Source organism: Acomys minous (genome assembly GCF_964271855.1).
Source record: "Acomys minous genome assembly, chromosome: 7".
NCBI lineage: Eukaryota > Metazoa > Chordata > Mammalia > Rodentia > Muridae > Acomys > Acomys minous.
The window spans coordinates 49424792-49449665 of record NC_140488.1 but is presented as its reverse complement, the minus strand read 5'-3'; the positions used below and the strand labels follow the sequence as shown (position 1 = coordinate 49449665).

At 41.0% G+C, this 24874-nt stretch overlaps 1 protein-coding gene across 1 annotated transcript; it reads left to right on the top strand.

The window, feature by feature from the left end:
* The first annotated feature begins 4931 nt into the window (after positions 1–4931).
* On the top strand, positions 4932–14563 carry LOC311602363 (melanoma antigen preferentially expressed in tumors-like). The gene is made up of 4 exons (XM_084790313.1): positions 4932–5031; positions 11163–11462; positions 12386–12970; positions 13717–14563. The coding sequence occupies exons 2-4, from the start codon at positions 11173–11175 to the stop codon at positions 14228–14230; spliced, it is 1389 nt and encodes a 462-aa protein (XP_084646439.1). The 5' UTR covers positions 4932–5031; positions 11163–11172; the 3' UTR covers positions 14231–14563.
* The last annotated feature ends 10311 nt before the right edge of the window (positions 14564–24874 follow it).

The window sequence follows — 24874 nt, the reverse complement described above, 5'->3', positions numbered from 1 at the left end:
TCACATGGCTCATAGTAACTGGGTCAATAGCCTTATAATATCTTTCTTATGTGCCCAAACAGAGGTGCTTTAATCAGACTTCCCTCTAGGGGTGACAGGCCAGGTAGCTTTGTAAAGTGGAGGGGGGCCTTCTTACAATAATTGTGGTGGTTTGAATAAGAATGGCTCCCATAGGCAGATATATTTGAATGCTTAATCATCAGTGAGTGGAAGTACTTGAGAAGGATTAGGAAGTGTGACTTTGTTGGAAGAAAAATGTCCCTGGGGGTGCACTCTGAGCTTTCAAAAGGCCAAGCTAGTCTCAGTGTCTCTTTCTTCCCACTGACTTCAGGTCTTGACATAGAACTCTCATAGTATCCTCCAGCACCATGTCTGCCTATGTGTAGCCAATGCTCCCCATATTGACAATAGACTAAGCCTCTGAAACTATATGAGAGGCCCATGTAAAATGCTCTCTTTTGTTGGAGTTGCTATGGTCATGGTGTCTATGCATAGCAATAGAGCCTTGACAAAAAAAACCAGTTAAAATGATTATTTAAAGTTGGCCATGGACTGCTAGGCATGATTGACTCAAGGAAGGCATTATGGCTTCTTTCAATCCTCTCTTCCAGACCTAGCTGATAATGTCGTATGACCATTCAAAGGGCTCTTAGAGAGACCTACATGGCAAGGAATTAAGGCCAGAGTTTTAAAGTCTGTACAATGTTTCTGTGAACTATTCTAAACAAATAATTTTTGTACTACTACGTATCTAAGTGGTTGTTTGCTTTCATGATTTAGTAGTTTTCCTGCCTTCCCTTCTCTCCTGAGTCTTAAAAAGATGAGTGTAACCCCATGTAGATTATACTCATTGGGGAAGGATACGATAGCCAGTTACCTTACCTGGATACCTGTCAATGAACTACTTTCTTCAACAAGCATAAACTTCCTTGCTCTTTTGTGTACTCTTTAACCTGTCTGACTGCAAACAAGAATTTTATGTTAGGGCAATGCACAGCAGAATCAGCCTGCAAATAATGAGAATCAGACATTGATATTCCTGATCTAAAGTTCCTTGGAGTCTTGGGTATGGATTGAGGTCTGAATTCATAACAGACTTTTGGGATTTGTGAGGATAGAAAATTCAGAAAAAGCCACACATAGATATATCAGGACATCATAAGTGTTGGTCACTGGGATATTTCCCATTCTATTCCTTGTCAGTATAATGTGGTAAATTTAACCTCAAATACTTCACTGCAGAGTCAGTGGATACAGAAATCTCAGTCGTAATAAGAAGATTCTAGAGGGTTCTGTTATGAGCTAGGCCCTGATCCACTCACTGTGACTCCCACTGAGCTACGGATTTCTAATTAGATATAATAACTTGAAATTGCATTAAACATTTTGCACACACTTTAAAACAATGGAGTCTACCTCTTGAAACTTGAAAGATGTGGAAATTTATTCCCTGTCCACTATCTACCAGCCTTCCCAATATCAAGTCTGGGACTTCTTGGAGTCTGAACATAGAGTTTGAACCTGACAAGTGGAGTTACAACAAACATCCAAATATACTCAAGGAAGGTGAGACTAGCCGTACAGACCAAGAAACGCCACAAACATCCTAACTCTAGATGTCCAGATCCCATTGCAAAACACAAACTGCAAGAGCAGCCAAGACAATTCCTGTTTTCAAGAAATTAGCAATAGCCACTTTAATTTGATCAGATGAAAACAACATAGCTGATCTATAAGAATTTCAAATTAGCACTTGTTAACAAATGCAAGGAGCTAAAAGAAGAAATGGAAAAATTACTGAATGAAGACCATGAAAAAACAAACACTTAAATAAGATAATGAAAAATTAAAGGCATGAAAACTTTCATAGAGAGATACAAACATAGAAGAATACCCACTCTGAAGTAAACTAAAAAGAAGCATAAAAGGAAAAAGAAAAAGGAAACCAGAAAGTCTAATCATCAAACTGAATGAAGTGTAAAGGTGACAATAGCAGGGTAGAAAGAAAAGGATTAGGAAATCAAAGAGAAATGTTTACAAAAAAAGCAAACAGTAACAAAAACAGGAACAAAACAATGAGGAAATCTGGGATGCAATGAAAAGACCCTACCTCTGAATAATAGTTAAAAAGAAAGGAGAAAAGAAGGAAGCACAGAAAATATTTTCAGCAAAATCATAGAAGTTAAGTTCTCAAACCTAAACAAAAATATCACCTTCAGAGTGCTTGAAAGCCTCAAGTCCAATGTTTCTCTTGACATAAGGCAATTTCTTCACCGGAACCCTCAAAAAATAAAAAATCAAAAAACCAAATTACATAAATCCAACATACAAGGGCACAGCATATATATTATCACTCCAAATGGGAGGACTAGGGCCACTCTGAGGACATTTTGGACCAAAGCCAGACGAAACCGAGCAAGACCAGCTCCAGAGCTCTATGCTTGAGGTTAAAGTGCTCAGATGGTTCCATCCTGTCAGCTTTTCTAACTGCTACACACTTTGTTCTCTCTTGGGATGAATCTCCTTCTTGTAGGTAGCTTCCCCTGGCAGAAATCTCACTGCTCTGGAATCAGCAACATTTTTGAGTCTCAAACATTGCAAATCTGCATAAGAATGATGACTAATAACCAGTCAATATGAGGCTATCTTCAAATCTCCTTGGCCAATACAATTAGTTTGGAAAGTCCTCAATTTAGCCTCAGGCAGATTCCAAGAAAGGGGGCAGGGAAAGCAAACAGATAAGCAACAATGCAACACAAGTGCTTAGCCAAAATTTCACAGGAATGGCCTTTTACTCAAGTGCTAATTTGAAGGCCCTCTGAAACCTCTTGGGCTGAACCTCCATAGTCTATAATAATGCTCTCAGCACCCTTTCCTTTCTTTCATGGGACATAGACAATAAAGGATATGGAAGGCAGGAAAGGATAGAATAGGCCATGAGCAACAGTATTGTATACAATTGCATGAGAATGTGGAAAAGAAAAGTAAGGAGGAATAAGATCAGTATTGTAGGATAGAAAACAGATATTAAATAATTAGGGGCTACCATCTTTATTGACAGTTAATATTCTAAGATGAGCAGGTATCCTTTTCTCTTTGAAATATCAACAAAATATTATAGTGGTTTCTCTGCAGAATATTCAGAACACCTTTGAAAAATCATTGGTTATTTCTGCAATTTGTTGTTGGTGGTGGTGGCTTTCAAAAAAAAAAAAAAGAATTGTGTCTCTTTGCTCCTCAGTTTTGTCTTAAACAAAAATAACCTCCAGCACTCTACATTTTCTGACTGTTGGCACCTCGGCAAGTATCCTTGTCAAGAGAAAGCAGCGTGCTAAAGTAGACCCATGTTTTCCAATAAGGGACACTCAAATTTTGTTGGTTTGTTTTTTTATATTACTTATTAATACTAGTAATAATAATAATAATTATTATTATTATTATATTTCAAGACAGAATTCCTCTCTGTAGACTTGACTGGTCTGGATACAATTTGTAGAACAGGCTGGCTTTGAATCCATAGAGAACTGCCAGCCTCTGCCTCCCAAATGCTTGGATTAAAGGCGTGCACCACCGTGCCTGGCTCTGTATTTTTTTTTGTTTGTTTGTTTGTTTGTTTTTGTTTTTGAGACCTGTGTAGGCAGAGGCAGAGGCAGAGGCCAGCATTGATGTCTGTGAGTTCGACCTGAGACCAGCCTGATCTACAGGGCAGAGTTCCAGGAGATCCTCGAGTTTGAATGAAACACTTCCTGTATTGGTTCCACTAATTGCGATGGCTCTGTGTCTGAGCTTGAGACCCGGCCTAGTAAAATCTGAGGCCAGGTGGTGGTTATGTCTCACTCAGAGATGGGTTTAATTTTTATAGGTAACTTTCTTTTTTCTTAGGCTAAGAGTATTTAGGGAAGTGGACTGGCGCATACTCCAAGCCGACTAGCAATGCAGCGCATGATTGGCGCGCACGGATGGCGGAAGTATCTGGTGACGAGTCAGGTGACGCCGAGGAGCCAATCAGATTTCTCCAGTCACTGGTTTAAACGGGAGAAGGCGTGACTTTTTCGAGGGCGGCTTCCTTCCTTCTCGTGGCCTTGGCCGCCTCCGCTGCCGCCATCGGGAAAGCCTCTCAGAAAATGAGTGGCTGCCGCTGCTGAACACACGAACCGTCTTACTTAGGTAAACTACGAGTAAGTTAAACCTGTTTGGGGCTAAATGACAAGGGGAGAGGGATTAATCTGTGACCGGGACGGAGGATTCCCCAGTGGTTCTGAATCGGCTTGCCTTTGGTGCGTTTCTTTTGAGGTGATGCTGTGTCTGGAGGCCGGCCTTTCTCCCGAGGTAGCGGTAGCTCAGGAGAGTTAGATTCCTGAGAAGGACTTGGTATTTCTACAGCTGTGCTGCGCGGATTTGGAGTTCTGCGTCAACCTGCCGGAACGTCTCTTATGGGCCAGCTCTTTAAAACAGTAAGGACCGAACTGTGTAGATTTGTATTTCGCTTTCTACAGGATTTAATTAGTTTGGTTTTCACTCCTGAAGAGCACGTACATGCTCATGGACCTTGTTTCATACTTGCCATAGAGGAACGTGATTTTGTTTAGTGTAATAGGCTCTCAGATGCTTTGGAAGTTTTCCAGTCAAGGTGGCCATGCAACTTCTCACGGGTCTTTACGATCCCCCGGCTTGTGTCTCTAGTGATGTCATTACAGATGTGTATGTGATAACCTCTATAGATTATAAACTAAACTTAGGCGCATAACACAGTTTTCCTGCCCCCATATTACCCTACTATACAAAACTTACAACTCTAAAAGGGTTACCAGAAACAGGGAGATGAAAATTGCTGAAGTCCTAATAAGTAAACCACCTATTTCATTTGTATTTGATGATTTATTCACGTAATGTTGTCATTGTTGTCCAGGATTCCATTAAGGATACTTCAGTGAGTTTAGTCATCGTTTCTCCATAGTCACATCCACAAGGACAATTCCACTATCATCACTGAACTTTACAAGTTGAACATATCTGAAGATTCTCGGTCAGGTACACGTTAAAATTTTTTCAATTTCTGTCAATTTGCATTTGTCTCACTTAAGAATATTCCATTATATGCACAATAATGGGTTTTGTTGTGACATTTACAAGCACATATATTTTTATTGCACACTATTTATAATACATATATATCTATATATAAATATATTGCCTTTTTTAGTTTCTCTGTGTAGCTTTGGCTAGCCTGAACTCACTTTGTAAAGCAGGCTGGCCTCAAACTCTTAGCGATCCTCCTGACCCTGCCTCCGTGTGCTGGGATTAAAAGCCTCTGCCAATATGCACAACTTATAATATGTATGTATATATTTACTAAAAGTAAAAAAAGGACTGATTGTGTGAAGTAGAAGGATTATAGGAAAAAGGAAAGGGATGGAGGGAGAAAAGAACATTATCAGGTCAATATAAGTAGGGAACAATTGCATGTATGTCTACATATGTATTACATATTTGTGTGTAGATACATCTTTAAGTCTAAATACTGCATATGAGAGAACCTATGTTACATTTGTCTTCTTCAAATTGCCAACGTCAATGTGTAACTGTTCCTTTTCCCTACATCCTCCTCAGCCTTTGTTGTTATTTGTTCTCTTCCTTATTTAAAAAAATTTGGTTTTTTGTTTTATTTTGTTTTGTTTATCCATACAGGTTTTCTCTTTTAGTCCTGGCCGTCCTGGACTTGGCTTTGTAGACCTCGCTGGCATCAATTTCACAGACATCTGCCTAACTTTGCCTCAGGGGAGCTGGGAATAAAGGCATCCCAAACCCAGCTATTTGCTTTCTTTCTCTTTTTCTTTTATCTTTCTTGATTTCTTTTTTTTTCTTCTCGAGACAGGGTCTCTCTGTGTATCCTTGGCTGTCCTGGAATCTCTTTGTAGACCAGGCTGGTCTTGAACTCACAGAGGGTTACCAGAGTGCTGGGAATACAGGCCTGTGCCACTGTGCCCAACTCTGTTGTCTTCTTTTTAAAAAATTATATATGATTTTAAAATTGCGTGTGTTTGTGTATACACATGAACGCAGTGCCCTCGAGGGCATAAAAGGATGTCAGATCTCCTAGAGCTAGAGTTAGCAGGAGTTGTGACCTACTTGATACGGGTGCTTGGCATCAAACTTGGGTCCTCTCGAAGGGCAGTGAGCCATCTCTCCGGCCTGTCACTCTACTGTTTAATTAAACAGCTGTAGTAAAACATTTTTACTAAGCTCCAGAAAGAAGAAATAGAACATCAAAACAAAGCACAGCAGAGCAGAGGATGTTGGGTGAACAGCTGCCTGCATGCTGGCCTCACCTCTCAGACTAGGCCACATGCAAGGTAACTGTCTAGGGGGGCTCAGCCTTGCATGCTACCATTCTCTAGTTGCCTGATCTTTGGAAATTTCATATCCATTAGGAATCTTTCAAATTGCTGCTATAATGGCAGAGACATGATTCAATTATACCTCCAAATTAATTGAGAGATGTATTTAAGGGCTATAGTAAACTATATGTCTCTAAGCGCTCAGTAAATATTATCTTCACCTTCCTTTAATAGTAATCCTTCCTAGGAAAAGAACAAATGTCCTCAGGTTTAGAGGGGCGTAATGTCTAACTGTGCCTGGCTGTTACTTGTTTTCTTGTATTCTCCCTTTCTGTCTGGGAACCGTATACTTTCAGAATGCTTTTGATGAACTTTTATGTAATGACTGTGATGTTTAACATCATAAAATCCATTTATTGGCCATGTGTATTCCTTTGAGAACTGTTCAGTGCATTTGGCATGTGTTGATTTGGTGGTTCCTTTATTTGGTGATTAAATGTTGACTTGTTTATAGATTGTAGATATTAATCATGTCAGATAGTGGGAAAGCATTGTGGCCATGCTGATGTTTGTCTCTTCACTCTTACTTATTTTCTTTGCTTGGCAGAAGCTTGTTTACTTCATACAGTCCTTTCTCTCAGTTTTTATTGTTTCCTGAGCTGTTTCCAGGGTCCCTAGATCTTAAAGCATTTTCAGCCTGTTCTTGTGAGAGAGGTTTCAGTATGTACCATCACACATTAGGAACTTTGATCTATGTTGATTTAGATTTGGTGAAGAGTGAGGGACAGGGGCCTGACATCTCAGCACTCAGGGAAGCAGAGGCAGGCAGATCGCTGAGAGTTCGAGGCCAGCCTGCTCTACAAAGGGCATCCAGGTCAGACAGGGAGGGCTGTGTTACACAGAGAAACCCTGTCCCAAAAAAGAAAAAGATGATTTAAAAAAGTATGAGTGTCCCTGGCTATATGTCTGAGCCATCTATTCCAATATGGGGGTCTCCATATGTCTCTTTTTCCTGCAATGGCATTCATTTTTGTTTCTGTGGCTCCAGGGTGTCATCTGAGAACAGGTATTGTGTGTGCTTCCTCCATCATTGCTCTGCAGCAGCTTTTGCTTTGGCTAACTGTGGTCTTTTGTTCTTGTCTGTGTATTTTGGACCATGCTTTTAGTTCGTGCTAAATATAATTGGTGTTTTGCAAGGCATTTCATTGTACCTGTGTGTAACTTTCAGTAATATGGTCATTTGCCTCATCTGTGTGAATGGGAAGCCTTTCTCTCTTCTAGTGTCTCTTTCCATTTCTTCAGTGTTTCAACGTTTCATTTGCTCACATATTTCACTCCCTCGGGTTTACTCCTAGGTGTTTTTAATTTGGAAACAACTTTACATGCAATGGCTTTTCTGGTTCCTTTCATAGCATCATGTGTTTTCGGTGAGTGTGAACTGGATTTTTATGTTGCTGTGAATCCGGCTTCATTAGTGAAAGTATTAGGTACACCTTAATGCTTGTGTTTGAGTGTTTGTACTCTTTTAACCCTTTGAGCTTTTCCCTTGCCCAGAGAGAGATTATTTAACCCCGTCCTTTCTTGTTTGTATCCCACTTACTTCCTCCTTTTGTATCATTGTTGTAGGTAAAACCTTCCAGCAGCATATTGAAAATAGTTTGAGAGAGCAGGCCCCATTGTCTTATTCCCTGACTTTAGATGAAGAAGTATCTGGTTTTCACTGTTTAGATTAATGTCAGCTACAAGCTGGTTGGCCATGAACCTTCAGAGCTTTTTTCATGAGCATATCTGTATCTTTTCACAAGGCCTTTTCTGTGTGTCCTTCTGTTTTTAGGATGTGTTCTTTTAAGCCAGCACTCTTTGCTGTCTCTTTTTCGGATCATCCCATGCTCTCTGCTCTAATCCTATGTTCTGAGCTCTATTACCTTTAGTGATTTGTGTCGCTGAAACCACCCGGTGTCCCTGATAAGAAACACCTAGATGATGCTTTGCTGCGGGCAGTGAGCAAGCTGCAGGACCTGAGTTTAGTTTAACCAGTTTCACCTTGGGTATTTAATTCTTATATTATCTTGATGTTTAAGTGGAGAATTTCCTAGAATCTTGTTCCAGCCCTAATATTCTTTAGGTTAACTGATACAGTCTGCAGGTGAACCTTTCTACTCTGCTTTTTGTTTGTTTGTTATTTAGTTCTAATGTTTCTTTTTTTTTCTCTTTTCAAACTCACAATGTCCTGCTGACGTACTCATGCATGTTTCTGGATTGCATCTCCGGGTCCTTAGTGGAATTCCTTCACCTGCTACTTTGAATCTTCTCTGAAATCGCCGAGAGTCCTATTTTGTGTGGTGTTTGAATTCTCAGTGGAGCCCTCCAACCACTTCATTGTCTTTTAGTTTACACATTTGAGAGGTTGTGAGCCTTTCCCATGCTTTTCATATGACCTATGCATCTGTGCTGTGATGTCTCCATCACCTGCTCTTGGTATCTCTTCACGGTTTATTTGGAGATGTTAGTGAGCATCCTCCTCCAGTGGGGTAAACCTTCAGTACTGTTTAGAGAGGACCAAAAGTAAGCACTGGATCACCATCATAGACCATGTCTGTAAAGAGACACAAAGTTGCTTACATCCAACTACCACAGCACAAATGGGAAAAGAACAGGAATCACGAATATACTGTGCAGTGAACCATAGAGTTAAAACTGAATGTGGACCAAAGTGGAAACAGTAAACTGAGCAAATGAATTGGGTGGGTGGGAGGAACCCAGGGACAGACAATGCCTAATAAAAGAAAGGAAAGTGGAGAAGGGAAAAGTAGAAGCATGTTAGGATGTGGAGAGGAAAGGACAGGGATAGAAACACATTAGTTAGAACAAATATGTGAACAAACTAGGTAAATGTAACCAAAGGAATAAATGCTAGAAGGTTGAAAGTGCTGTAAGGTATAAATGATACCAAAGCCCAGCAGGGAAAAGAAAAGAGGAAACATAGTGGGATAAACAGTTTGTATTTAGTATGTACATCTTGTAGGTGCTTGTTTCTAGGCCCACTGTTGGAGTGTGAAAATTGAGAATTGACTTTGGGTTTTCTCATCTTTATTAGTGTGTAAGTTGTTGCTGATCCCTGATGAGTCAAGGTCAGTAGTCTGATACCACACACACATCTCTCTCTCTCTCTCTCTCTCCCTCCCTCTCTCTCTCTCTCTCTCTCTCTCTCTCTCTCTCTCTCTCTCTCTCTCTCTCTGTCCCATTAAACCCCACTATGTGTTCAAAGGGTTTTTTTTTTACCTGTAGGTTCTCCATCTCTCCAGGGACATGCCCTTTTGTAAATTATGAGGTGGGGGCTGTCCATGCGGGGGGATGTGTGTTTTAAGATTGGACATGGAAACCACCCTGAGCTTTGTGTTAGGGGTTTGATCTCAGTGATTTCTTATGCCACTCACAAGGAGAGCATGCTACTGGAACATTGAAGGTTTATCTTTTCTTAACCTGCATTGTTGTTTTGCTTGTTTCTATAATTTTGAGTGATTTTTAAGTTGTTGCATTTGTGTTTATGATAGGTGTTTATGTGCATTTGAGTACATGTCAAGGAACTGTATAGATGTCTGAGCACAATTTTTCACGGTTAGCTTTTTGATTTGGTACTAAAGATAATAGTTTTGACTATTCTAATTTTGTGTTTCTTTTTGCTTTATCAGACTCTTGATTTCCCCCTTTGCTTTTTCCCCGTAAATACCTTATTTCTTTGTAGGAATCTTATGGCCTATTTGATGTTACACTTTCTCAGAAGCAACGTTTCAAATACAGAGGTTTCATTTGTTTATTTTTAAAAATAATTTCATTGATTATTTGAAAATAGCACACAGTGTAGTCCAAACATATTCCCACCTTCAACTCAATCTTCTCCACACTTTCCAACCCTCCCATCCATTGACAGCCAAGGGATTTTTCTTCTCCCTATCACATGGGTCCATTCATTTTTAACATACAATCGTTATTTATCTTAATGGAAGTCACTGTATATTTCCATACCTTCCTCTACCCTACACTAACATGTCCTGTAATTCTTTTCCCACCTTAACACTGTATGTGGCACCCTCACTAGACGCTTAGAAGTTCTATTTTCAGGAAGACTGTTACCACATATAGGAGAGACCGTAAGGATTTGAATTAGACGTCTTTGGGAGGGTTGTTTCATTAAACTGTAGTTCTCACTTTACCTTTAGGATACATTATTTTTATTTTAGGCTTATATTGTGACTAGTCTTTCTGGTTATAGGCTCAAATCAGTTTGAAGCCCTGAAACATTTTCTTTTATTTATATCTCCTGCAGTTTTGGTGTACCTCTATATGACATGAGGGGGATGCCAAGATGACAAGTTATGGACCAGAATGACATTCAATTTTTTCTCTTTACACGGTTAATTGGATGTCTTAGTATTCTATAAAGATAATGATAATGCTATCGCTTTTGCATATATTTACCCTTTTTTGTTGGTTTGTATACTGTTGAGATGAAATATCGTTACTCTAAGTGATCCAAATTGTGTTCTACTAACAGTGTCCATTTCTATTGGCATTTCATCACATTCACAGATTTGTGTGTGTGTGTGTGTGTGTGTGTGTGTGTGTGTGTAAAGGAGTTGTTATATGTATATTCATATACAAACAATCCTTAATATACTCACAAGTATATATCTATTGCCTCCAAGTAGAGTTCTCTAGAAGTGGCTGTTTTACTACCAAAAGTAATCATGTTGTTAATACTGTTTGCAAAGAAGATACTGTGGATGTTGTCAAATTTTCTAAATGATTCTCACTCTGATGCAGATTCATTAAGATGGACTTCAAGGAACCACCCACACTGTTTGATATTGCTGTACAATGTCTTTTGCACCATGAGCCTTTAGCAATTCAAGCTCTCCAGGAGATCCCAAGGGAGCTTTTTGTTCCATTGTTCACTGCTGCCTTCAAGGGTAGACATGAGAAGATACTTTCAGCAATGGTGAAGAGTTGGCCATTTTTCTGCCTCCATGTCAGGCCATTACGCATGCAGGGAGCCCAGCGCAAACTCTGGAAGGTCATGGTTGAGAGTCTTCAGCTTTTTCCTGCTGAGAACCCAGCTTTTAGGTAAGACTCTGTATAACGGAGGTGTAGTAAGATACAGAAGGTTATGCCATTGTCTGCTATTCTCTCAGAGGTAGTGTAGCTAGTAGTGAAAGAGAAGATGAGACTGTTAGTCTAAACCTTGAGGTGACTTTGAAACAAGGGTCTCACAATGTTGGATATGGAATGTAAGGGATCGAGAGCACTATTGATGGATTTGAATTGTGGTATTACTATTTACATTGAAGAAAGACTTGAGTGTTAAGACTGCTGAGGATTGGTGGAGAATTAAAGGAAACAGTCGTGAGTGATGTTTACTTTTCATGGGAAAGACTTGTTGGCAGTAAGTCAGTATAAGGAATATAAACAAAGAATAAAGTGATTTTTCTGAGTGCACAGTAATCCATGATCTTGAGGAGATCACAAGATAACTTTGTTCTGTTGTTCAGTGCTGCCTCGGTGGATGGGCGTAAGATGCACTGACAGCAGTGGTGAAGTTTGACCCTTTTTTTCACGCTGCATTAGTGCATTAGGCATACCTGTTGCAAGAGAACACCAGCTAGCTGTGGTATTTTATCTTCCACAATTTGTTATGGTAAGTGTTGAGAACTTGATGTAAGATGGTTGGTCTGTCAGGTGAGCTTATCTTTAAAACTCTGAGGTTTTACCGGGGTTCTACTTCAGCAATAGAGGTGCATGATGCTGCTGTTGATAGATATACATAAAATGGAGACAGGAGTAGCAAGGTTTGTGAGAATTAATTGATATAGAAAATAGTAACGGAACATAAAGGATATAGTATTTGCATAGAAATGTCTTGCTGATTGCTGGTATATGGAACGACAAAGGAAAGAGAGATCATTTTGTCTCTACATGTTATTATTGATCCCACTTGGTTATATTAATAGTTGCTACCTCTCAGATGTTCTATGTTTTTTAACCTACAGGAACCCTAAACTGAGGATCCTAGATTTAACTCAGCAACCTGGTTGCAAGATCAAATGCCCTGTGATCACTACTACATGCAAACCCTGTTTGCGTTCTTGCACTTACTCTGAGCGCTCTCTCATGAAAGTTGAAAGCCAATGTAGTAGTTCAAGTTCAGAATCTGAGGGTCAGTCCCCCAAGACAACTATGGAATTACTAGTGAGCCTTTCCCTTGATAGGGCCTTTAGGGAAAATGAATTTTTTGCTTTGCTTCTGAGTAAAGTTGAGCAGAGCTTGGGATCTTTGCACCTGTGCTGCCGTAATTTGCGCATTAAGAATTTGAGTGAGTGCGGAAGCGCCTTAAGCCACCTTGATCTGAAATGTGTTTCTCACCTGGCAGTTGTTGAGGCTTCCCTCATTAGTGTAGTGTCCCTTCTGGAGCTGGCTGTAAACTTAGATAGTCTTAGCCTGTCTAAAATCACCAGTAGATCTTTCAATGGAAGAGCCTTTAGAAATTTCCTTTCCCAACTGAGATGTATGGACCACCTCAAGCAGCTCAGCTTGTCCTCATTCTGCCTCACCGATCATCTTGAACATGTCCTGAGGTAAGAGCTTCGGATAGGTACTGGGTTTCCGTTAATAGCCTGTTTTTATGATGAGAAAAAGAATTCATCTTTCACCTTCCATGTTAGCATGGGCAATGCTGTGGGTTTAAAAACAGCCAAGAAAGGGCACATTTTTCTGATTGAAGAGAAAAACAGAGTTGTAGTAAACTGGTGATCTAAGCGCATGCAGGCAGTGTGCTCAGTGAAGGTGAACAGACAGTGCAGTACTTCTCTAGCCATCAGGAGATGAAGAGGAGGAATTGAGAGAAAGTTTATGTTGTGGCACAGGTGCACATACTTATAGCCATGTATACCCATAGACTATGGGCCAGGCCATTTCCCTAATGTGCTATCTCCAAGGTTCAGGCCAGGAATGTGGAGGCTGTCATTCATGGGCAGGACACAGGGAGCTTCCGTTTGCTTGCAACCTCTGCCCTCTCTCTTCCAAGCAGCTGAACTAGTCCCACCTTTAATGATATTATGGTTATCAAGTACATAATATTTTCACTGAGATTTTCACACACCTCTATAGCAATATTTTGTATGCATTATCAAGATTAAAATAGCATTTATTAAAGTGGTAAAGTATCTTTCACAAATACACAAGTCTACTAAGTATGTGAAAGCCCACAGCATTAGCTGCTAATGCAATATGTGTGCAAAATAGTTCACTCTTGATTCCTGGATATAACCCCCATCTTACAGTCCTCATTTTATGGAAATATTTGTGTGTTTCCTCTCTGCAGAGTACTATCAGCTGATTTGGATTCTTTGCAACTTCCATTCTGTGAACTTTCTTACAGCGACTTCAAGTTTCTGTCTCAGTGCCCTCAAGTCAACCATTTAACATTGTTGGATATCAGCAATAATTCAATGTATTTGGAAGATAATGAACCATTCTATTGTCTCCTGGAGAATCTCTCTGGTACCTTGCAGCATCTGGCAATTAACCATTGCCTTTTAACAGATGCTACACTCACTGCTCTGGCCCCAATCCTGAGCCGCTGTTCCCAACTCCGTTTGTTCAGCTTTTCTTCTAATCCCATTACTATGCCTATGCTCAGGAGAATTCTTGAGTACTTAACACCTATGACTCAGCTGAAATATGTGATTTATCCTATCCCTGTGCATTGCTATGGGACATGGCCCGTTCGGGGCAGTTTGGATGCACAGAAACTTGCTGATGTGAATGCCCAGTTGAAGATCATGCTGCAGGAGGCAGAAAGGGGCGACATGTGTTGGATCACTTACACTGGTTAAATTGCATAGTCCAACACAGTTTCAACTTGATATGTTCCCCTAAGTGCTGAACAGTTTTGTTGTTGTTGTTATTGATCCCATAGAGTTAACACAAAGGGTCCTTATGTTGTAGGAAAATACAGTTTAAAAAGTATAGGTATATAACTGACTTCAATAGCGAGTAACTTAGAAGAAAATGGAGGACTTTGAGAGTAGCCAGGTGTCTCTTGACTATTGTTCTTCATAGTATTTCATCTTACCTACTAAAATTTCATGTAGAGAATTTGGAAAGACTACATGATGAAATGTCACAGCTCCATCTTCAATGAGCTTTATGTGAGGATACTTAACACCAGTCGCGACAATCTAACCTGTCCTACTTCTGGCTTAGAAAGGCAGGTGGTGATTGAAGCCAAACATGTTTATCCCTAAAGTTGTATTAAACTTGTCTACTTAAGACTCTCTTTAGCTGTTTATAGAAAACTATCCGAATTTAACATTGAGGGGAAGAAATGTACAGGCACTATCCATTGCGTGTCTTCATTTTTATTTCATACTCATTTGCCAAGGATCCATTTGGCAGCCTGACAGTAAAGACGAGCAAGGCAGGCCGCTGACTCAAGCCACTCAGAGAGAGGCTGAGTGTTTCCGTGCCTCTTCTGCCATTTCTGCACAGTAGAAAGTTATGTTTCACTCTTGGAGTGTAAGTTGTATCTTTCTTGATCTTCTTCCCTATGCTGTTCAGTGCCTAGTGGACCCTATTACACTGGATCTTTTCTCACAGAATTCGTGCATTCAGTGTTACCATCATGGAAGCTTTCTCTCACGTCTGTTTCATGTCTGCCCCCTGTCACTGTACAAAATACCTGACATAACAGACGGGTGAGGAAGAAAATGTTGTTTCCATGTTTTAGATGGTTCACCAAGGTTGCTTGATTGCACTACTTTGGATCTTTGGCAAAGCAGAACACTGTAAAAGCTTGTGTCAGAGGTAGCCCCTTTCAACTCATAAGTCCAGGAATCAGAGAGAGGGGGAACCTGAGTCCCCTTCAGGAGCTGGACTACACCAATCTGTGTCCCTGAGCTAGCCTGCTCTAAAGTTTCCACCACCTGCCCTGGAGCCATTCTTGAACTAGCCTGCTCAAGACCATCACCCACCTGCCATGGAGCCATCAGCTTGAGTCCAAGATTTCATCATTTGAGCTTGGGAGGACATTTAGGAGCCAAGCCACAACACTGACTTTTCTTCCTTTAGATTTTTTTCTTTACCACTGGTTCTGCCGGACATGATTCTGATTGAGTGTTCTGCTGTTTCGTTTCTAGTAACAATTGCTATAATATCGTGAAGCAAATATGTGCTTGGAGTACTTTATAATTCACCCCGCAAGTGTGATTACCATATAAGTAGAAAAGCATATTGTTTGTTCACAATCTTGTTTAAAACAACCATATAGAAGCAATTAATTAGTAATGTGTTTACTTTGTGAATTCATTGGAAATGAAACATTCAATGAAACTGCATTGAAAATACACAGCAAAACATGTATACAATTTAGTTTGGTCCTGTCACATTCTGAAATGTCAACACCACTGCATTTTAGTAAGTATGAAGGAAAAGAAAAATAATTCATCCAGTGCTTTTCTCTGAAATAAATCTAACTGCGTTGTAAAGATCTAGCAAGAAAAAACTAGAAACAGCAGTATGTTTATATTCCTTCAAGTTTGAAACTGTAACATACTGAATTGAAGATTTACTAAGCAAAAATACAGTTAAAAGCTACAGAATTTTGTTCATAGTTGTCGTATGTCAAGATGAAAATTGAACTACATTTTGGAGATATATAACCTGAACGTTTACCTAGAAAAATAAAGTATGCATTCATTATATGCTTGAGATCAAAGATGATCAAACTAAAAAAGAAGTACAAGTAAAAACAAGATGCACAATTTTGTTGCATTTCTGAACATAGCATCTCAAAGACTTGGGAGCAAGTACAGAGAATTAATGGCATTCCCAGTTTTCATGTTGCTTATATTGTGCCATGTTATTTCACAGAATGTAAAAACTTACTAAAATGTCAATGTAACTAGCAAACGGTTTATATTGTTTCCTTGTTAACATCAGACTGTTTTGGCACTTTATGTTAAAGGAAATATCAAAATTTAAGTTCGTGAGTCTCATTTAAGTTTTTCTTTTGGTTTTACTCTTTCCAATGTAACTATATGTTTTCTCAACATATATATGTAGCTTACTCTAAATTGTTTGCTTTCATCTGACTTGAAAAATAACCCATGCTCAGAGATGATAATAGCTAATTTTAAAGAATATCCCTACAGAAGTATTAAGTGCTAATCCACACCCAAGGTCTTCTGTAGTCATGTGTCAAAGAAGCACAGGTTGATGTTGATTCTGGAGCGTTTTGCCACAGGAGGCTTGATTGTGCAGGGTTTGGTTGTTTATTGTGTGCATGCATATATTACAGACATGTGGGTGTGGAGCAGAGATCACATTATGGTCTCTTCCTTAGTCAGTCTCCACCCTATTGCTTGAGGCAGGGTTGCTTACTGAATCTGAAATGTACCCAATGCTTAGGCTGGTTGGACCACAAGGCCACTTGGTCCTCATGTCCACCTTCAAGTTCTGCTATTACAGGCATCTGCACACTGCCAAGGTAGCTCCTTACAGGAAAGCACTTGATCCCAACTCAGATCTTCATGCTTATGCAGCAAGCACTTAGCTCCCTGAGACATTCACTGAGCCCTCTCTACAAGGTTATTTTTTATTGTTTTTGAGCCAGAATTGGAGTTTATGAAAAATAGGGAGCACATGGGAAATGAGTAAAACATATCCAAGGGCATTCATGCCTCAAAGGAGTAAATAATTTTTAATGGCAGATGTGTTTATATGTGTATATATATGTGCGTGCATGTTCGTGTGTGTGTGTGTGTGTGTGTGTGTGTGTGTGTGTGTGTGTGTGTGTGTGTGTACTTAATGCCTACAACTCACATGAGGTGTCTTCCTCTATTGCTATTTACCCTTAAAATCTTTCACATATTAATTTTATAGCAATTTCACACATGTAAGCAATTGCATAGTGCCTGCTCATCATATTGCATCAGGGCTGCCTGCATCTTCTTCCTCTGTAGCCTAGCAAAGCAGCCCCACCAGGGGGAGTAATAAAAAAGCAGGCAACAAAGACCATGTGAGAGACAGCCCTGCTACCCTTCCTAGGTGACTCATATGAAGCTGCCCATCGGATACATCTGTGTAGAGGGCCTTTATCCAGTCTATTCATGGTCTTTGGTTGGTGCTTCAGTCTCCACAAGCCCCTCTGGGCCCTGGTTGTTTGGCTCTGGGGGAGTACAGAGGGAAATGAGCTTGGAGACCAGACCTGTGGAGAGTGAGAGTTGGGCAGGAGGACAAAACCTCTACAGAGAGAAGAGCAACCTTGAATGGGACACATCGCTGTGACAAACTAGAGACCTAAGACCAACTAGGCTTCTGTGAGGAGATAGGGGTGACTGTAGCTGAGACTCCTAGTAGCAGGGGTCATGGTGACTAAAGATGACACTCTCTAACTAGACAGGATTCCTAGTGAAGGGAAGGGAGCACCAACCCATCCACAAAAACTTCAACCAGAAATTTACTCTGCATGCAAGATGGGCAGGGTTAAAGATAGAGCAGAAAATGAGGGAATGTCTAACCAATGCCTGGCCCAACCTAAGACCCACCCCATGGAAGAGAACCAAACCCTGACACTCTTTATTTTAAAGATTTATTCATTTATTATGTATACAATGTTCTGCCTGCACATATACCCACGGGCCAGAAGAGGGCACCGGATCTCATTGTAGATGGTTGTGAGCCACCATGTGGTTGCTGGGAATTGAACTCAGGACCTTTGGAAGAGCAGTCAGTGCTCTAAACCTCTGAGCCATCTCTCCAGCCCTTCCTGGCCCTCTTTTTTTTTTTAATTTATTCTTGTTACATCTCAATGGTTATCCCATCCCTTGTATCCTCCCATTCTTCCCTCCCTCCCATTTTCCCCTTATTCCCCTCCCCTATGACTGCCTTCCTGGCACTCTTAATGATACCCTGCTATGCTTGCAGACAGGAGCATAGCATAGCTGTCCTCTGAGAGGCTCCACCCAGCAGCAGATGGAAACATGCTGAGGCTCACAGCCAAACATTAGGCAAAGTGTAGGGAGTCTTGTAGAAAAGAAGGGGAGGATACAAGGACCTGGAGGTGACTGGAGCTCTGTATTTCATATTGTGACTTGTTGAATTTAATCTGAGTTATCTGTGAAGCCACATGTTTAAAGGTTTCCATGGGAGTCTTGTGGGTTCATCAGTGTGTATATAACTGAACACAATGATTCCCCTTCTCCCACAGTCTATCAAATACCTACGGTTCAGTAATAGAGGAAAGGGCTCCTTGATCTCATGTACTTTTCTTGACTGAGTGATGACAGGGCAGGACTGTGTGGACCCAGTCCAGGAAACTAAAGTTTCAGTAAATACACATTTGCACTGGTTGTATGGAGGTTAGAGAATGGCATTTTCTAATTTTAGTTTACAAAATTTATTTCGTTATTATTTTTCCCTTTTCTTGAAAATAGATTTCTTTTCTCACATAATATATCCTGTTTATATTTTCCCCTCCCTCTGCTCATCCCAGTTCCTCCCAGCCTTCCCTCCCATCCAGATCTACTCCTTTGTCATTAGCAAACAAACAGGCTTCTAAGGGATAATAGTAAAATAAGGTAAAACAAAAGCTAACATGGGAATTGGCCAAAACAAGCAAATAGCCGAAGGGAACTATCTCAAGAAAGGGCATAAGAATCAGAGAATCACTTGTTCACACACTCAGGAATTACATAAAAACACTAAACTGGAAGCCATAATAATTACACAGAGGATCTGGTGCAGACCCATGCAGGTCCTGTATATGTCTCTGTAAGTTCACAGGCATATCAATACTGCTATTTTGAGGGCCTTGTTTTCTTCTGTCTTCCATCTGTTACATTCTTTCTATCTCCACTTCTGTAGGGTTCCCTGAGCCCTGAGGGGAGACATTTGATGGGAGACATCACTCTGCATAATGTCTGACTGTGGGTCTCAGTATTTGTTGTTCCCTGCTGCAGAAGGAAGTTTCTCTGATGATGGCTGAACAAGGCAGTGAGCTATAAGTATAGCAGGATGACATTAGTAGTCATTATGTTGACACTTTTGTTTTTTTGTGTTTTAGACAAGTAGTATTTGGTTTTCCCCTAGGTCCCAGAGCTATCTAGGCTCCAGTTCTTGTTCACCCACACAGTATCAGGTATGAGTTCCATTTTGTGGAGCGGGCTTTAATTTAAGTCAGATCAACTGCTTGGTTACTCCCACAAGCCACCGTTACCCTGGCGTATCTTGCAGGCAGGATACCATTGCAGAGAAAAGGGTGATAGCCAACTTGGTGTTTGCAATTCTCTTTTGATAGTCCTCCATTCTAGACCCTGAGGATGGGTAAAAGGAAGGGAGTCAATGTATTCTCTCACTAGCTACTCCTGCAGGAGGTACAGGATGGAACTTTAGCTAGATTCTGTTCCTAGGATCTAAGGGGCCATCAGCCAGATTGACTTCATTGTAGCAGGAGGAGAGTTTTAATTCGATCAGCTGTGGTGGGTCATATGATTACCCTCATGCACCACCAGAGAAATTTATTTTTAAAAAGAAACTCAGTTACTTAGACGGTGGTGATGGGGGTGGGGGTAGGGCTATCATGAATAAGATGAGACTGATGATTAGGGGACTCAATAGCAGACCTAGTCAGGGCAGCCATTTCACTAATATGGGCTTACTGGTGTCAGTGATTTGATCCAGTAGTAACTTCTGTAAAAGATTTAAAAGACAGGATAAACATACATACGATGATAACAAGGAGGAAAGGAGTGACCAAGGTGGGAGGGGCCAAAGTGGGAGGGAACCAAACGCCTATTCAGAAGAGTTGTCACTGGATTTGTTGGTGCAGAAGCAACATTGTTACTGGAGGACGGCACACATCCCACATCTTGAAGAGGGCAGAAAGCTAGCATTTAGCAGTAACCAGGAGATGTAGTCCTCGTTTATTTTGGAGTTGGTACTCGAGGATGTGAAGCTTATCTGAAACTTCTTTTAAGTTTTTCCAAAAGCTGGTGAGAGAGACAAGGGAGGTTAACTGATGCTAAGAAGCCCTCTACTCGGCTGTTTTAGTTATGATTACTGATTCCCCACACTCAGGGAGGCAGAGGCAGGAGGATCGCTGTGAGTTCTAAGGCCAGTCTGGTCTACAAAGGGCATCTAGGACAGCCAAAGCTACAAAGAGAAACCCTGTCTCAAGCAAACAAACAAACAAAACTGGCTGGGATGTCTTGTTCACCTCCTCTTTTTGTGAAGAAGTGTTAGTATGCCAGTGTTAGAGACATGTCCTTAGGTCTTCCTTAGGATCTAGTAATTGTTTCACATACAAACTATGTCAGAATTACGATGAAGTAAAACATTAAAATTACAAAACGTACATCTCAGTGGGAGGGGAGGTGTCTGATGTTAGATCCTTAGTCTAAAATAGAGTGCAGTGATTCCCTGAAAGCTCCGCGAGACTGGGAAGTTGGATGGATGTCTCCGCTTTGGTTAAGCTCATTTTTGTGGCAAAGGGAGCCCATCCCCCATGAGGGCACAAATCCTGTGGGAGTCACACATGCCTACATACTTTTCTTTTAAAAGACACTTTACTTAGGTTCGGATGGATTTAAGAGGCAATGGTATCTATAGCCTAGGCAGGTAGGTCCAAAATATGAAACTAAAGAAACAGAGGAAAGAAGTTCATGGTCTCTGCTCTCGGAGGCTGAGTCCATAGGTACCTATTAGAGTAATTAGAATATAGTTAGTACGAGGTCCCTCTTAGGAGTTGTACAAGAGACATAGAAGAACGAAAGTAACTTCCCAAATCTCCCCAAGGAACATTCCATCTCAGGTTCAGAACTGGGAAAGGATGACAGGAGTTCCCTGTCACCTGAGTCAGGAGGCTAGCTAGCCCTTACGACTCACATCCTTTTTTATAGTACTTGTTTTTATTGTAGACATTCTTAAATTGAGTGTTAAATACTAGTCACCTATATTGGAAATAGTTTACCCATTAGCTGTCCTTAAGGGCACAATTTCTTTTCCTCTTGGGCTATTTGGTTCTCATGTTCCCTGTCACAGCATCAGGAGGCCAGACTAAGCCAGGACAAGGGTTTGGAGAACGTTCTGGGACAAGCACGTTCTGACTCTGGAATGGGGAACAGAGGCCAAATCCCATCTCCAGAGCCAGCATCTCAATGAGCTTAAACACTCTGGGACCTCAGTCAACCAGCATACCAGCACCTTGCGGTTTGTTTTAAGGCAAACCTAAGGTGTGTGGGAATCAAGATCTTGGACCCCATCTGGGGCAAAGCAAGTGTGAGGCTCACTTTCCATAATAAGTTGTAACCTACATATGGAAAGTGGCTGGAAATTAGTAACCCAGAGGGCTGGAATGGCACCCCCAGTTCCAGTGACTTGACAGGTAAAGCTAAATGCAGGAAGCTGGAGCTCCCAGGGTTAAGAATGACAGAGACCAAGCATGCAAAGCCTAAGGCAGAAAGCTGGAGGACAGTCAGAGTCCAGATGGAGGGAGTCAGTCTAAGGAACCAGTAGAATATCCTTACCTCACTGTGTGGATGTTGGATTCACTGGCATGTGGAATGACAAAAGGCCTCTGCTCTGGGGGTTGGGAAAGAGTGAGAGGGAGGGAGAAGAGGGCAGATGAGAACTAGGATCCAAACCGAGTACTCATAAATCACAAATAAGGCCCCAGACTGGGGCTTGTACTGCTCATATAGACAAGAGCCACAACAACACCACCCCCAAATCAGAGGTATCCAATTGCAACTAAGGGTTTGGTTAATGGCCACATACTCTTGATGGGATGAGTGTAAGAAAAAGAGGGAGAGGCAAATGGGTAAGGGAGGAGAGCAATGTTTGCCCAGAGTGGATGTACAGGGCCCACCCCCAAACTCCTCTTTTGTTTTGACACTGAATGTTAAGTCATGATTGATAACTGCAAAGTAAACTTAAAAGAAAGGGAGACTTAACCTCTCCAGAAACTACTTGTCCTTTAATCAGAGCAGTAAAGGCCAACACTTTCATCTGAGCCAGGATGTCACATCTTTGGGGTTTTATAATACATAAAAGGGGACTTTGATGTAGGAAATTTTAATCTGCAGACCTATTTTCTATTTTCCTAAACTTGTAAATTTTGATGGAGGTCCTTGTCATATTGGCATCCTTGCTATGAGTTTACTTGCAGGTCCTACTTAGATATTGCCTCCCTTCTCAAGAAGCTCCATGGTTTGATTCACACTGCCAGGTAACATCCTCAGCATATCAATTCTTCCTGCAGGGACTTTTTTGGGTCACATGAAGCATTTTTATTTATTATTTAAATAATTTATTCAGATTACATCCCAATTGTTATCCCTTCACTTATATCTTACAGTTCCCTCTCCCTCCCTCTTTCACCCTACTCCACTCCTTTAGGTCTGTGATATAAGGGGACCTCCTCCCCCACCATATGATCATAGCCTATCAGGTTTCATCCTGGTAGCCTGCTTACCCTTCCTCTGTGTGCGACATTGGGGAGGGGAGTGGGCAGGTTTGAGATAGATGCTGGGACTCCAGGTGAGAGAGGTATGGGAGAATGGGGAGATAGAAGGACCCAGAAAGTCCTGGAAACCTACAAGAAGACCATTAAGGCTGACGGATCTGGACCCAGGGGGATCTGCTCAAACTACTGTACCAACCAAGGACAACACATGCAGTAAACCTAGAACCCCTGTTCAGATCTAGCCAATGAACGGCACATTCTCCAGTTGTGGGGAGATCAGGGACTGACTCTGACATGAACTCTGGTGCCCCCTATTTGACCACATGAAGCTTTTGGATGATTAACTTTATCTTTTGTCTTATGCATCCCCCCCCCCCTTCTATAGTGCTCCCTGAGCCTGTGTAAGAAGCCTTAAATCCCACCAGAGGATGTTTGGTTATTCCAAACAAAAATCAAGCTGTTGTACAGGTGGGCATATCTTGCTTGGTTGGTTGCATTCTAGTTTGTAGGTTTCACATACGGGGAAAACCAGTGTCACTTTTTCTTCCTCAGCAGTGTTTTAACAGCATATATCATTAGCAGCCTGTAGTTGGCAGATAGCTCAGTAGATAAAAGCACTTACAATCTGACAGGTTTCATGACATGAGTTCAACCTCTGACACCCGCATGCTAGGACAGAACAAATCCCTCCATTGGCCTCCACATATGCAATATAGCATACTCACCTACCACATGCACATAAGTAAATAACATGTTAGCAACCTTGTGCTGTTATACTTTCCCCGTCAGTGAGTTCAAAAATAAAAACTTGTGAGCAAGCTATTATGATACAGAGAAACTGAGTTCTCACTGTATCAAGGCAATCCATCAGATAGCTAGAAGAGATTGAATTCCATTGAGGGCCCAGTTGGCTTTTCCAGGTGAAGCCTGGATGTCTATTCCTGTGCGTAACACAGAAAGAATGAACACTAGACAGCTGGATTAGGATAAATTCATTGAATACTTTAATACATTTCTAAAGATTAATTATGGTCTACTGTGGCATTATTTCTAAAAAGCCAGGATCTTCAGAAACAGAAAAGGCCCTATTTATTCTCTGGATATTTATCAATGGACTCCTACTAAGTGCTCATGACAGAGATGTGGGAGAGAGCAGAAGAACAGAAGGAGACTGGCTGCTAAAAGCCTGCAGGAAGAAACACAGCACTAGTGCAGAAAAATCAGTGAATCTGCATCTCCTGTCCTTAATATCCCCTTTTAAAAATCAAATATATTCAGTGAATTTTATCACCCTAATGTCACCTGTTTCCATTCATTACATGGGAAAGTTAGTTTTTAAAAATTACCATGAATGGAAAGCTATGAAAGAGCCAGGGGTACATATCCTTTAGCAGTAGCATTACATATTGCTTACCCCACTGAAGAGGTAGAGGCAGGCAATTCTCTCACACACGATCACAAATTCATGGTAATATTTGAATGCCTCGCAGAAGTGAGGCAGGACAGCTGAGAGCACTTACTCTGTTGAATCCTCTACGGGCATGCACGTGTGCGTGTGCTCGTGCATACATACATCATGGATTATTTTAAATGAAGCCTAGTAGGATATTAGAGAAAATATCACCTGCTCACCATCATTAGACCAGCAAGCACCCAAGAAAAGACAGAAATTTACAAATGAGAGAGGCCTGAGGGTGCAACAACTGTCTCTCTCTATAGGAAAGGCACGCACATGTAGCTCACAGAAGGAGCACTTGACAGAAAGAACTTTCTGAGTGGTATGGTTGCACACACCTGTCAACTCACTCTCTGCACTCCAGAAGACAGGGGTTTGGAGTCATCTCATCATAGACATAATTGGTGCACATATTTTTCCCTTAAGTTATTTTCAAGATTGATTTTCTTAGTCAACAGTCTTAGAAGAATTTGATAGCGTTTTCTGTGTCTTCTGTCAGAGTCTATGATACTGTAGCAGACAAAGTTTAAAAGTGGAATAAACCATTCACACTCCATAGTT

Bases quoted from the DNA above. Each gene is read 5' to 3' on its own strand.
- LOC311602363 (XM_084790313.1), top strand. From the start codon at position 11,173: ATGGACTTCAAGGAACCACCCACACTGTTTGATATTGCTGTACAATGT. The intron at 11,463-12,385 runs GTAAGACTCTGT...TTTAACCTACAG, and splicing joins GCTGAGAACCCAGCTTTTAG to GAACCCTAAACTGAGGATCC. The intron at 12,971-13,716 runs GTAAGAGCTTCG...TCCTCTCTGCAG, and splicing joins CATCTTGAACATGTCCTGAG to AGTACTATCAGCTGATTTGG.